The sequence below is a fragment of the Chiloscyllium plagiosum genome, unplaced genomic scaffold, assembly GCF_037043375.1.
Source record: "Chiloscyllium plagiosum isolate Xiang-an unplaced genomic scaffold, Cpla_swu_hap1 HiC_scaffold_3, whole genome shotgun sequence".
In the NCBI taxonomy this organism is placed as follows: Eukaryota; Metazoa; Chordata; class Chondrichthyes; order Orectolobiformes; family Hemiscylliidae; genus Chiloscyllium; species Chiloscyllium plagiosum.
Window position 1 is genome coordinate 87,517,294 of NW_028270141.1, and position 13,385 is coordinate 87,530,678.

The 13,385-nt window shown below is 41.7% G+C and overlaps 1 protein-coding gene across 1 annotated transcript in view; it reads right to left on the reverse strand.

Annotated features, from left to right (window-relative positions):
• The window catches only part of LOC122546471 (potassium channel subfamily K member 3), a 94,739-nt gene extending 81,570 nt beyond the window's left edge, over positions 1-13,169 (reverse strand). Inside the window, exon 1 of the mRNA XM_043685176.2 lies at positions 12,836-13,169. Within this exon, the coding sequence (XP_043541111.1) occupies positions 12,836-13,118 (283 nt within the window). The 5' untranslated portion in view covers positions 13,119-13,169. The remainder of the gene's footprint in view (positions 1-12,835) is intronic.
• Positions 13,170-13,385: the final 216 nt, after the last annotated feature.

Genomic DNA, 13,385 nt, shown 5'->3' on the forward strand with positions numbered 1-13,385 from the left:
AGGTGGCCTTTGTGTGGAGCCGCAGGAGATGGGGGAGATACTAAACGAGTATTTTGTATCAGTGCTTACTGTGGAAAAGGACATGGAAGATATAGAATTGTAAGGGAATAGATGGTGACGTCTTGAAAATTGTCCATATTACAGAGGAGGATGTCTTGAAACGCATAAAAGTGGATAAGCCCCCAGGACCTGATCAGGTGTACCCTAGAACTCTGTGGGAGCTAGGGAAGTGAGTGCTGGGGCTCTTGCTGAGATATTTGTATCATTGATAGTCACAGATGAGTTGCCAGAAGACTGGAGGTTGGTTAACGTGGTGCCACTGTTTAAGAAAGGTGGTAAGGAAAAGCCAGGGAACTAAAGGCCAGTGAGCCTGGCATCGGTGGTGGGCAAGTTGTTGGAGGGAATTCTGAGGGACAGGATGTATATGTATTTGGAGAGGCAAGGACTGATTCGGGATAGTCAACATGGATTTGTGCATGGGAAATCATGTCTCATAAACTTGACTGAGATTTTTTAAGAAGTAACAAAGAGGATTGATGAGGGTAGAATGGTAGACATGATCTATATGAACTTCAGAAAGGTGTTTGACAAGGTTCCCCGTGGGAGACTGGTTAGCAAGATTATGTCTCATGGAATACAGGGAGAACTAGCCATTTGGCTACAGAACTGGCTCAAAGGTAGAAGATAGAGGGTGGTGGTGGAGGGTTGTTTTTCAGATTGGAAGCCTGTGACCAGTGGAGTGCCACAAGGATCGGTGCTGGGTTCACTACTTTTTGTCATTTATATAATGATTTGGATGTGAGCTTAAGAGGTACAGTTAGTAAGTTTGCAGATGACACCAAAATTGGAGGTGTAGTGGACAGCGAAGGAGGTTACCTCAGACTACAACAGGATCTTGATCAGATGAGTCAATGGGCTGAGGACTGGCAGATGGAGTTTAATTACGATAAATGTGAGGTGTTGCATTTTGGGAAAGCAAATCATAGCAGGACTTGTACACTTAATGGTAAGGTCCTAGAGAGTGTTGCTGAACAAAAAGCCCTTGGAGTGCAGGATCATGGCTCCTTGAAAGTGGAGTCGCAGGTAGATAGGATAGTGAAGAAGGCATTTGGTATGCTTTCCTTTATTGGTCAGAGTATTGAGTACAGGAGTTGGGAGGTCATGTTGCGGCTGTACAAGCCATTGGTTAGGCTACTTTTGGAATATTGCGTGCAATTCTGGTCACCTTCCTATCGGAAGGATGTTGTGAAACTTGAAAGGTTCAGAAAATATTTACAGGTATGTTGCCAGGGTTGGAAGATTTGAGCTATAGGGAGAGGTTGAATAGTCTGTAGCTGTTTTCCCTGGAGCGTCAGAGGCTGAGGGGTGACCTGATAGATGTTTAGAAAATCATGAGGGGCATGGATAGGGTAAATAGACAAAGTCTTTTCCCTGGGGTTGGTGGGCAAGTCCAGAACTAGAGGGCATAGGTTTAGGGTGAGCGGCAAAAGATATAAAAGAGACCTAAGAGGCAACTTTTTCAGGCGAAGGGTGGTGCGTGTATGGAATTAGCTGCCAGAGGAATTGGTGGAGGCTGGTACAATTGCAACGTCTAAAAGGCACCTGGATGAGTAGTTGAACAGAAAGGGCTTGGAGGGATATGGACTGGGTGTTGGCAGTTGGGTATAGATTGGGTTGGGATATCTGGTCGACATGGACAAGTTGGACCGAAGGGTCTGTTTCTGTGCTGTACATCTCTATGACTCTATGACTCTTTGACTCACTTTGAAACAAGCAGGTTTATGTAAGAGACATTACTGGTGGTGAGGCAACAGTAGCCAAAGTAGAAACAGTGCTCATGGCCATTAGATTCATAGGACCTAGTCTATTAATAGGTGTTAATTAATACAAACTGTTTTCTCTGCTGAATATCACTTCATTGATCTTGTTTGACCTTTTTGTTTTCCCCGTGCATCCATTCACTTCAAAAGAAAATGATCTTTTCACGGATCACAGCAGTTGACCTCTGTTCTAAATACTAAAAATGATGACTAAGGACAGAGGATTCAATAGGCAATGAGAGCAAGGCTAACCTTTGCCAGATGCAACACATACATGAACTGGATTCATAAAGGACACGTTAAGCTAAATTTAATTGTTCTGTTCACTGCCACATCACTTCTGTGTTTTTGAACATTTATCCAATCATTCATATACTTACATTTCACTCAGCTGTCCAACTACCGATGGTAATCATTCTGTATTTCTTATACCGAGACATTCCTTCACTAGACTGCATTATCAAACTGTGCAACAAACATTTGTGATAAGTATTCTTTAAGGAACATTACCATTGAAGTTATGTTGTGGCCTGATAGTATCCTGGTAAAAAATTTGTGCTCCAGAACTAGTTGCGCCTGTAGCCAAGCTGTTGCACTGCAGGTACAACACTGTCATCTACTTGACAATGTGGAAAATTGTCCAGCTCTGTCCTGTCCACAAAAAGCTAATTACCAGCTTACCCTCAATCATTATCCAAGAGGCAGAGGATCAATCGAACGTGCTACCAAGTGGCACGTGCTCAGCAACATTCCTGCTTATGCTCAAAACATCGACTCTCCTGCTCCTCGGATGCTGCCTGACTGACTGTGTTTTTCCAGCACCACACTTTTTGACTCTGATCTCCAGCATCTGCAGTCCTCACTTTTTCCCTCAGCAAGAATGTTCTCAAAGGTGCTCAGTTTGGGTTCTGCCAGGGTTAGTCAGGTCCTGATCTTATCACAGCCTTGGTTCTAACATGGACAAAACAGCTGAATTTCAGAGGGGAGCTAAGAATGACATGATCGTGATTTCAAAGTCATAATCGAGTGTGGCATCAAACAGCCCTCGCAAAACAGAAGTCAAAAGGAAGCAGGGTAAAGACTCTCCACAGACTGGAGCCATATCTGGCACAAACAAAGGTTGTGGTAGAGGTTAGTCATATAAGTTCCAGGACATCTCTGCAGGAGTTCTGCAGGACAGTGTCTTAAGTCCAATTATCTCTGGCTATTTCAACAATGATATTCCTATCATCATAAGGTCAGAAGTGGGGATGTTTGCTGATGATTACACAATATTCAGCACCATTTGTGAAACCTTAGATGTTGAAGTAGTCCAAGTTTAAACACACAGAGGCCTGGACAGTATCTAGAGTTGGGCAGATCAGTGGCATGCAACATTCAAGCCACACAAGAACCTCCTCAAGAAAGAATCTAACTACTCCCCCTTGACATGCAATGACTTAACCAAGACTGAATCCCTCACTAGATAAGACTTGTCCTAATCACTGACAGTGAGTTGTGAATCTGTTTATCCACTGAGAAAGCAGAACAAACAATTCCAAACACAACTTGGCAGCTCTGAGAAATAGCCTCATCTTCTCACTGTTCAGTGCAGATAACTACCAGGCTGCAGTTATGAATAATCTTCAATTTGTTTTTGTGGAAGCCTGTGCTATACATCAGGCTGGACCTGCCAAGCACAACAAGGTCTGTTGTATTGCAATATTAAATCCAACATGTGGTGAAGATGCATTTAATGGCAGCTTCTAAACTGTCCTGTCATCTGCTACCAATTGCGGGACCCTGACTAAACTGCCTATAGGTATACCTGATGAAGGGGCAGCAATCGGAAAGCTAGTGATTCCAAATAAACCTGTTGGACTATAACCTGGTGTTGTGTGATTTTTAACTTTGTACACCCCAGTCCAACACCGACACCTCCAAATCATAAATATACCTGTTACTCTTTATGCATCTTTTGCTGAAACAGTGGACATTGAAATCTGTGTCCTGAGATTCAAGAGGTTGAATGGTCTATCAACAGGAAGCTGCTTATTGGTATTTCTCCATTTCCCCATTTACCATCTCTCCACCTTACTTCTGCATTTGTACATGTAGTCCCTTCAAGTTACAAGGATGGATGTATTGCCCCAGTCAAACTGGTGACCCTCTTCATTGTGTGTATGAATATTAATGATGGTTGGTCATGTCTTTTGGTGGCTAGTTGGTGTTCATGTATTCTGGTGGCTAGTTTCCTGCCAGTTTATCCAATGTAATGTTTGTTGCAATCCTTGCAGGGTATTTTGTATATGACATTCGTTCTGCTGGTTGTTGGTATGGGGTCCTTTAAATTCATCAGGAGCTGGTTCAGTGTGATGGTAGGCTTGTGGGTTACCATGATGCCTAGGGGCCGAAGTAGTCTGGTCATCGTCTCTGAGATGTGTTTAATGTATGACAAGGTGGCTAAACTGTCTGGACGTGTTTTGTCTTCTTGTTTAGGTTTGTTGTGTAGGAATTGGCGAACTACTCTTATCAGGTACCCGTTGTTCCTGAATACGTTGTATCAATGTTTTTCCTCGGCTTCCTGTTGTTTCTGGGTTCTGCAGTGTGTTGTGCCTCATTTAAATAATGTCCTGATTCAGCTCCATTTCTGGATGTTGGGATGATTGCTCCTGTAGTTGAGTATCTGTGTGTGACCTTCCTGTAGACGCTGGTCTGCAGCTCTCCATTGGCTTTTTGTTCTATTGGATGTCGAGGAAGGGGAGTCTGTTGGTGTTCTCTTCCTCTTTGGTAGTTTCTCCCAGTAAGAATGTTATTTATGTGTTTGTGGATTTCTTTTAATTTGTTGTGTTTCATCACATCGGTGTCATCCACATAGCGGACCCAAAGCTTGGGCTGTTCATTCTAACCTCTGATAAATGCTCCTGCTGAGAGTCCTAATATTGATGATCCCATAGGCGTCCCCATTGATTTGTTTGTAGATCTTGTTGTTGAAGGTGAAGTGGGTTGTGAGGCACAGGTCTACTAGTTCGAGGATGCTGTCCTTGCTGATGGAGTTGGTGCTGTCAGGTATTTGTGTTCTTGATTCATTTAGTAGTGAGGCCAGTGTTCCTTTGGTTAGAGCGATGTTTATTGATGTGAATCAGCCATTTCGCAGAAAACCATGAGCATGTCATCCTCTACCTTGATGTCTTTGATGATGTTAAGGAATTCCTAGGTGGAGTGGATGGACTAGCTTGAGACTTTTACTGGGTGTTTCAGTTTGCATTGTAGTTCTTTTGCTAGTCTGTACGTCGGTGTACCGGGAAGTGAGACTATAAGTCTGAGGGGGCCCCTGGTATGTATACCTTTGGTAATCCATAGAAAGCTGTGTTGGATCCTTTAGGTGTCGTTCTTTGGAGGTCTGTCTAGTTAATTTCACCTGTCTTGTGAACTTTCCTCAGGGTTTGCTGTAATAAATGTTTTCTAGCTGTGGAATTGGGTCCATCGTCATCTGTTAGTGGGTCTTGGTATCTGAGTAATGTGTTTGCTTTTACATTTATTGTGTCCTGTTCAGGATGACGGTCGTGCACCCTTTGTCTGTCCTGTACAGAAGAAATCCAGTAGGCCATCAGACAGACAGTAGCACGAACACTAAGCAGAAAGAACGAAGGGAACACCTTCAACACACTGGAAAAGAAAGCCCTGGAAGAACTTCAAAATGACAGAAATATCGTAATCCTACCAGCAGACAAAGGGCGCATGCTGTCATCCTGAACAGAACGCAATACATTGATGCAACAAATTAGTAGAAACCCACAAACACATAAACAACATCCTTACAGGTATAAACTTCACGAAAGAGGAAGAGAACAACAACCCACCCACCTTCCTAGACATTACAGTAGAACAAAGAGCCAATGGGGAGCTGCAGACTAGCATCTACAGGAAAGCTACACACAGATATTCAACTACAGAAGCAATCATCCCAACATCCACAAACGGAGCTGCATCAAGACATTATTTAAACAAGCCACAAAACACTGCAGAATCCAGGACTTATGAGAAGGTGAGGAAAAACACTGATACAATGAATTCAGGAACAATGGGTACCTGATAAGCACAGTCCGCTGATTCCTTCTCAACAAACCTAAACAAGAAGACAAAACACGCCCAGAGACTCTAGCCACCCTGCCATACATTAAACACAACTCCAAGATGACAACCAGACTACTGTAGCCCCTAAGCAGCATGGTAGCCCACATTCTCACACTAAAACATCTCCTGATGAATTTAAAGGACCCCATACCAACAACCAGCAGGACGAACATCACTTACAAAATACCCTGCAATGTCTGTAACAACCATTACATTGGATGGACAGCAGGGAACTAGCCACCAGAATACATGAGCACCAACTAGCCACCAAAAGACATGCCCAACTATCATTAGTATCCATACACACAGACGAAGAGGGTCACCAGTTCTGCTAGGATGATACATCATCCTGGGACAGGCTAAACAAAGACACACACAGGAATTCCTAGAGGCCTGGCATTCAAACTGGAACTGCATTAACAAATATATCGATTTGGACCCCATTTACCAACCTCTCAGAAAAAGAACCGGAAGTGATATCACCCACAACAACAGACCAAGACACATAAATAGGAAGAGGGACAGAACACCTGGGCTTCATCGGAGGCTCACTGATGATGTTACCTAGCATGGTTATGAAACGTCTGTGAACAAATCTACCAGCTCAGCGAGCAAATGTACACTCTATTAATACACTGCAATGAGTGTTTTTTTTTTTAAAAATAAGAACTGTGAATTAGAATTTTCCTAATCAGCATGTAGTTGGCAACACTCTCCCTATTTTACCATCTCACAATATCATTGCCTTACACAGATCAACATTTCCAAGTCATTCTTTCAATGCAGGTGAACAACTGAAAGCTTGGAATCCTCTTCAGTGGCATTTTTCTACCTGGTGCTATGTGCAGTTTTCTCTTTTAACCAGAAAAGTAAAGCTAGTTTCTAACTGCATGGACACCAGCTGGTTAGCTAAATAATAACAAGACTACTAGTAGATTGCCTGTAGAAACAATATGAATGTTGTCCCCCTAAGAAAGGACAGCAGGTTCCTGCTTCCACAGTGTGATTACCACATTCATGGCTTGCAACCTGTTTAAAGAAAGATTGTTGGATTGTTTTACAGACAGCATGCCCCTTTGAGTGTTAAAACCCACAGCCATGCTTGTAGCAAGGCATGGTAGCAAGAATGCAATTTACAACCTCAGTCTGTGCTTCCACTGTAGTACTAGGTTATTGAGGGGTTTCCACATTACTTTACCTATTCTGAATTGAAAATTGTGACAGGGATCATTAGACACTGCATCACGATTGAGTCTGCACATGCAGCCGAAGGAGTTGACCACCAATTTCCATGATAGCCCCCACCACAATACGGCTAGAGTTCTCTGACCTCCTTAATTGTGACAAGAAAGTGTCACCCTAAATATTAACAATTTCTCATTCTAGAAATGGTGCCAGAATTGCTGAGTATTTCCAGTATGTTCTCTGCTTCTGAATTGCTCATATGCTGTATTGCCACAGACTAGTTAAGTTTCTGGTCAATGTTAACCTCCAGGATTGTGATAGTAATTTAATTGGGATGTTGAAAGTGATTAAATGATATGTTAATTTGATACAATGAACACATAAAAATAATTTCTTCGGTGAATATTTATAATAACCTTACATTTTGAGCTGAGCTTTTCAGGTATGTTTTCAGGAAGCCTTTCTTCTTGCAAATGGCAGTGAAGATTTTCAGTCAAGTTCAATTGAAAATTTCAAAACTGAGATGATAGATTTTTGTTAGCTTTTTGTATTAAAGGATATAGAACCCAGATTGAGTTAAGCCATGGATCAGCCATGATATAATTGAATGGCAGACGGGCAAAAGGATGTATGGTCTACTCGTGCTATTATGTTCTTATGCATTTAACTGAGATAAAGCACAAGCTTTATATTGTTAACATAAATGGCATAATAATCAGTATATATTTTTCTTAGTGACAACATAAATTCCCCTACATTCCTTGGTTATAAAAACAACAAAATTCAACTTCTTTCGCTCTAAGCATAGTTGATAAGATGGAGGATTTTCTTATCTGGATTAATCCTTCAACTGATCCATACAGTAAAAGCTTTTATTTGCTATCTGCAAGAAAAGACACATTCTGTGACTGAGAGAAAGAAAAACTACCCCTCTGTGAATTGCTCTCCCTTAAATCTCTGAGATGCAAACACAGCCCATCAAACTGTCAATACAAATTATTACCTTGAGGTGAGAGCCTACCTTTTGATGAGACTTCAAAATGTCTGCCTTGGTAAGCTTCCTGCTGTGTGAATGGTTAAGAACAATGACCTGGACATCAGATGTCACAAGAGTAATCTACTCCTAATAGCACAAACTGTTTGAAATTATAGGTAACAACCCTCCCTCTGAAGAACTAATTAACACTTCAAATCAATATTGCAACCAAGCTGGATTCAAGCTGCTGTCTTGCTATGCAGACAAGCTGTGCATTGATTGAATAGGCCATTTTGGTTCTGTCTGATATATTCTGTGTGCGGAAGTATACTGACCAACATGGGTTCAATCAAATAGTAAATAAATTTTGAGAAATCTTGCTATTTAGAAAAAATGATGAGCTCTGTCTATTGGTCTATTCCCTCTGTCACTTGCTTTATGGCATTGCGTTAGTTTCCATGTGTACAATAAAAACTATAACTCCCAACTCTACTTCAGAACCATTTTTCTCAATCCTTCCACTCTCTATACTATCAGATTGTTTGCATCTAACACTGGCAGATCAGAAAATTCTTCTAAATAAATATTGAGATGAAAACCTCAAATCCCTAGCTGCCAATCCCACTACTGTACTCTCTCTAGCAACTTATGAAGCTGAACAAGAGTGTTCAGAACATTGGTTTAATATTTGACTCAGACATGAACTTCTAACAGTGAAGCTCACGGAGACTACCTATTCTTGCCTCTATAACTTCACCTGACTCCATTCTCATCCTCAACTCATCAGCTTCCAAAAGCCTCATCTATCCCTTTGAATCATAGAATCATAGAATCCCCAAAGTGTAGAAACAAGGCCATTTGGCTCAACAAGTCCACACTGACCCCCTGAAGAATATCCCACCCAAACCCATTCCCCTACTCTATTATTTTACATTTCCCCTGACCAGTCCACCTAACCTACACATCCCTGAACACCATGGGCAATTTCGCACAACCAATTCACCTAACTTGTACATCTTTGGACTTGTTATCTCTCAACTTGACTATTCCAATTTACCTCTGCCTGGTCTCCCGCATTCTACCCTTAATAATTTTGCAATCAATATTCTTCTGCCTATCTCTGAACTCACTCCAAATCCCAATTGTCTATCATCTCTGATTCCCAGATAAGCAATAATTCAATTTGTCATCCTTATTCTCAAACCTTCCATACCTCTTTCCTCACTCTCTGTAATCTCTTACCTTCCACAAACCTCCAGATCATGTATAGTTTTCTTATTCCAGCATCATGAGAATTCCAAATGATAATTCTTCCATTGAGCCTTCAGTTATCAAAGCCTCAATGTCTGGGATTACTTCCCAGAATCTCTGTGTCACTTGTCATTATTAATTTGCTAAAATGTTCCTTAATGTCTATCTCTTTGACTGAATGTTTGGTCATCTACACTAAGTTAGGTCTGTGACACAGTTTGATTTATTATATTCCTGTGACATATCTTGGAATGTTTTACTAGCCTACAGCAATATGTAAACAGATTTTTGCATAAGGACAATAGCAGATACACAAAATTATTTCAAATAAACTGCCAGTCGTGCAACAGACACTCCTTCCACCTAACTCAACACCACCTACCACTACTTCCCAGTCCCTGTACCCATCCCCTGCTCCTAGTGGCCTTCTCTGTCTCAGTTTTCAGTAGTTTGGTCTTTATTTTCTGGCATTTAGAGGCATGAGCGAGAATTTAATTGAATCTTGCACGATTCTGAAGAGTGGACATTAGAGCTGTTTCTTCCAACTTCAGAATCTAGAACACGGAGGCAACAGTCTCAGAACAAAGAGCCAATACTTTGGAACTAGGATGAAAAGAAATGCCTTCACTCTCAGGATTGGATTGTTTGGAATTCTCTTTCAGAGCATTGTGGATTTTCTATCATTGAAAAGTCAGGACTGAGGTAGATAGATTTCGATCTCTTTAAAAACCAGTAGGAGGTGGAATTGGGATAGACAGTTAGCTAAAATTGCATTCAAGGCCAGAGCATGCTTGAGCTATATTGTCTATTCTTTCTCCAATTACTTAGGTTTTTATCAGACTATCAGGCTATTCCACTTGAGAGGCTGCAGCTTTCCTGACCTTGCACAGCCAGCAAACTGCATTGGGGCATGGATCTGGTGCACTCCAGCTGATTGGCAACATTTGTATGAGAATCAAACCTCAAAATAAGTTAAACTGAAAGAACTGTGGATGCTGTAAATCAGAAACAAAAATGGAAATTGCGTGAGAAGCTCAGCAGATCTGGCAGCATCTGTAGAAAGAAATCAGAGTTACTGTTTTGGGTCGAGTGACCCTTCCTCAGAACCATTAATGCAATTTAAATGTGTGCATAGTTATGTGCAGTTGCTTTGAGGCATTTGTGTCCATTTCAGATGAAAGTTACTAATTGCCCCCATACCTTCACTGTTGATTAATTACATGATTGGATTTCACAGTTATAGTGAAAAAGTAATCTTATAACTTTTTCCACATTTCATTCATGATGTCTACGGAGAAATATTCGAATAAGAGCAGGCACATCTAAATAAAACAGTTCAGAGTGACAGTAACTGCATAATAAAGCAGTTAAAAATAGTCCATCTGATCACTTATAACAGATAGGAGCACTCTAAACACATAGCCAATTTTTTAGAAAGCTGACAGCTTTCCAATTTAACATGACACATACTTGGATTAAGCAGCCGCTAAAATGGGCAGAGCTTCTGAAAATATTGCAGAGAAACACCACATGCAAACTGAACCTGCACCTAATCTAATATCCCCATAAATATGGATCATCATTAATAACAACAGCAGCAACAAATCACATTTCATATAAGAGCATGTCAAGGCAGTTAACAAGTAGGCATTACAATGTATGTCAGAGTGTGTAGCACTGAAAATGCACAGCGGTCAGGCAGCATCCGAGGAGCAAGAGAGTCAATGTTTTGGGCATAAGCTCTTCATCATTCCTAATGAAGGGCTTATGCCTGAAACATGGACTCTCCTGCTTCTCCAATGCTGCCTGACCAGTTGTGCTTTTCCAGCACTATACTCTTTGAGTCTGATCTCCAGCATCTGAATTCCTCATTTTCTCCTAATTTATTACAATCCAGGAAGGGAAAGTTGTGAAAAGGAGGGGTGGAAAAAAGGTTGCTTGAAGAAATAGATTTGCAGATTTTTTTTAAAGTTTGATAAAGTAGTGGAAAGGTTTAGGGTAACAGTTTTAGGAACTAAGACCAAGCTCCTCAAAAGCTGAGCACAATGTGGAATTGGAAGATAGCACTGAAGCAAATTGCAAAGACCAACATAAATTTACAACAGAAAAAAGGGACCATTCAGAGAAACAGATCTGTGCTAATGTGTCTGGTCTACACAAACTTTCTCCCATCCTACTTAACTCCAACCCTATCAGCAAAGCCTAACTGCATACGTCTGTTCCAATTACCTATCGTTTTATGATTATAGTCTAAAAGAGCTGTTCATTCTTCCTCATATTCATTCAGTTTCTCGCTTAATGCTGTTCACCTCACCACTCTCTGGACCATGGCGTTACTCCCGTATTCCTCAATGGATCAATTATTGAGCATCTTATAATATTGATTAACGGTAGTCTGGGAGTCCTACAGAAGTGGAAACACCTACACTTTACATGCTCCTGCTAAATTTAAAGACCTTTATTAAATCAGCCCTCTGGCTTCCTTTTCTGAGAGAAAGCATCTCCAACTTGTTCAAGCTTTCCTGACAGTTCTAGTGTTTCAGTTCTGCGTAGTTCTCGTAAATCTATTTTTGTTTACATTTTCCGGAGTCCCCACGTCTTTTTGCAAGTATAGAGAACAATATGGAGAGCGTGGTCGGACAAAGGTGTCATATGAGTTTAACATAACTTCTCTGCTTTTCAAATCTATTCTTCTGGAACTCATCTCCAGTGCTTTCTCTGAATTTTCTTTTTTAGCCTGCGTTAACCCGCAGTGCCACTTTTATTGATATGCGAATCCCCATTTCCTAGCTGCCTTTGTCCCTGTACTCTATTGGAATGCAGTTGTACAAATTCGCTCGTGTTAATCACGGTACATCGTGTAAACGGCTGAGTATCTTTTACGGAACGCTAAGCTTATTACACAGGAAAGCCTTTGTTAATACGAACAAAATATTTCTCCACTGATCTTCATGACTTCCCTTCCCCTGGAAGAAAGCAGTTGTCTACATTAACATTCCCAGGTTTGGCGGCGATTATTATTTATGAAGAGAATCCCGCCGCGGTTTACAGCAGGTAAAATGAGTTCGATATGAGAACTTCCTAAATATCGGTGGGACAAAAGCAGTTCGTCGGGACAATCGGAGCTCGCCGTGTAACTTCCAAAACAAAGACCCTTTCTGTCGGAGATGCCCCTGAAACATCCTTATAGAGGACTGGGAATATTTTCGCTCGTGAAATTGCGTAACATGTTTCAATGTTTGAAACTTTACTTCAATCGCTATGTTTTTCACAAACTACCGGAGACGGCAAATAGACTGAACTAATAAAAAACGACATATTGCAATGGGCGACAGACATTAACTTTTGAATGAAAAGGGGGCAAGATGTAAAATAATAAATTAGGTTTTTTCCTCATTACTGATGAATTATATAAATGCAGTCAAGTGCAGATCTGTAATAGAGGGCGGGCAATTGGGCGGGGGGGGGGGGGGGGGGAACTACTTACCGATAGTTGTGATCACAGTAATGGCGAAATAAAAGGATCCAGCGAATTTCCACTGGACCCCAGCTTTGTGCGGTTTGAGTCTCAGGACAACGAGCTCGAGTTCCTCGTATTTCTTCTCGCTCAGGTTGTATTTATTCATGAGCTCGAATCTTCTCTCCTCCAGGTTCTTCTTCTCCGAGGTCTCCTGCTTGGACTCCAGCGCGTCGAAGACGGCAGCTCCGACGAGCAGGTAGGTGAAGGTGCACACAATGAGGGCGAGGGTCCTCACGTTCTGGCGCTTCATGGCGCCGCTCCGGGAGCCGCTGGACTCATGATGTACAGGGAGAAGTCTTGAGATCGCGGCGGAGCGACAACCCACACCCTCGGAAGCTGGGAGCTGTCTTTCAGCACCGCCGAGGCAGGTCGCCACGCCTACCCGCCGTTCCTGGCCATATTAGGGGAAGGGGGAAGGAGGAGGTGTGGAGGGAGACGGAGCTGACTCACACCAGGGCAATTGCAGAAAGCAAAAGCACACGTACCTCCGTCCTGGGAAATATAGATGTATTGAGGG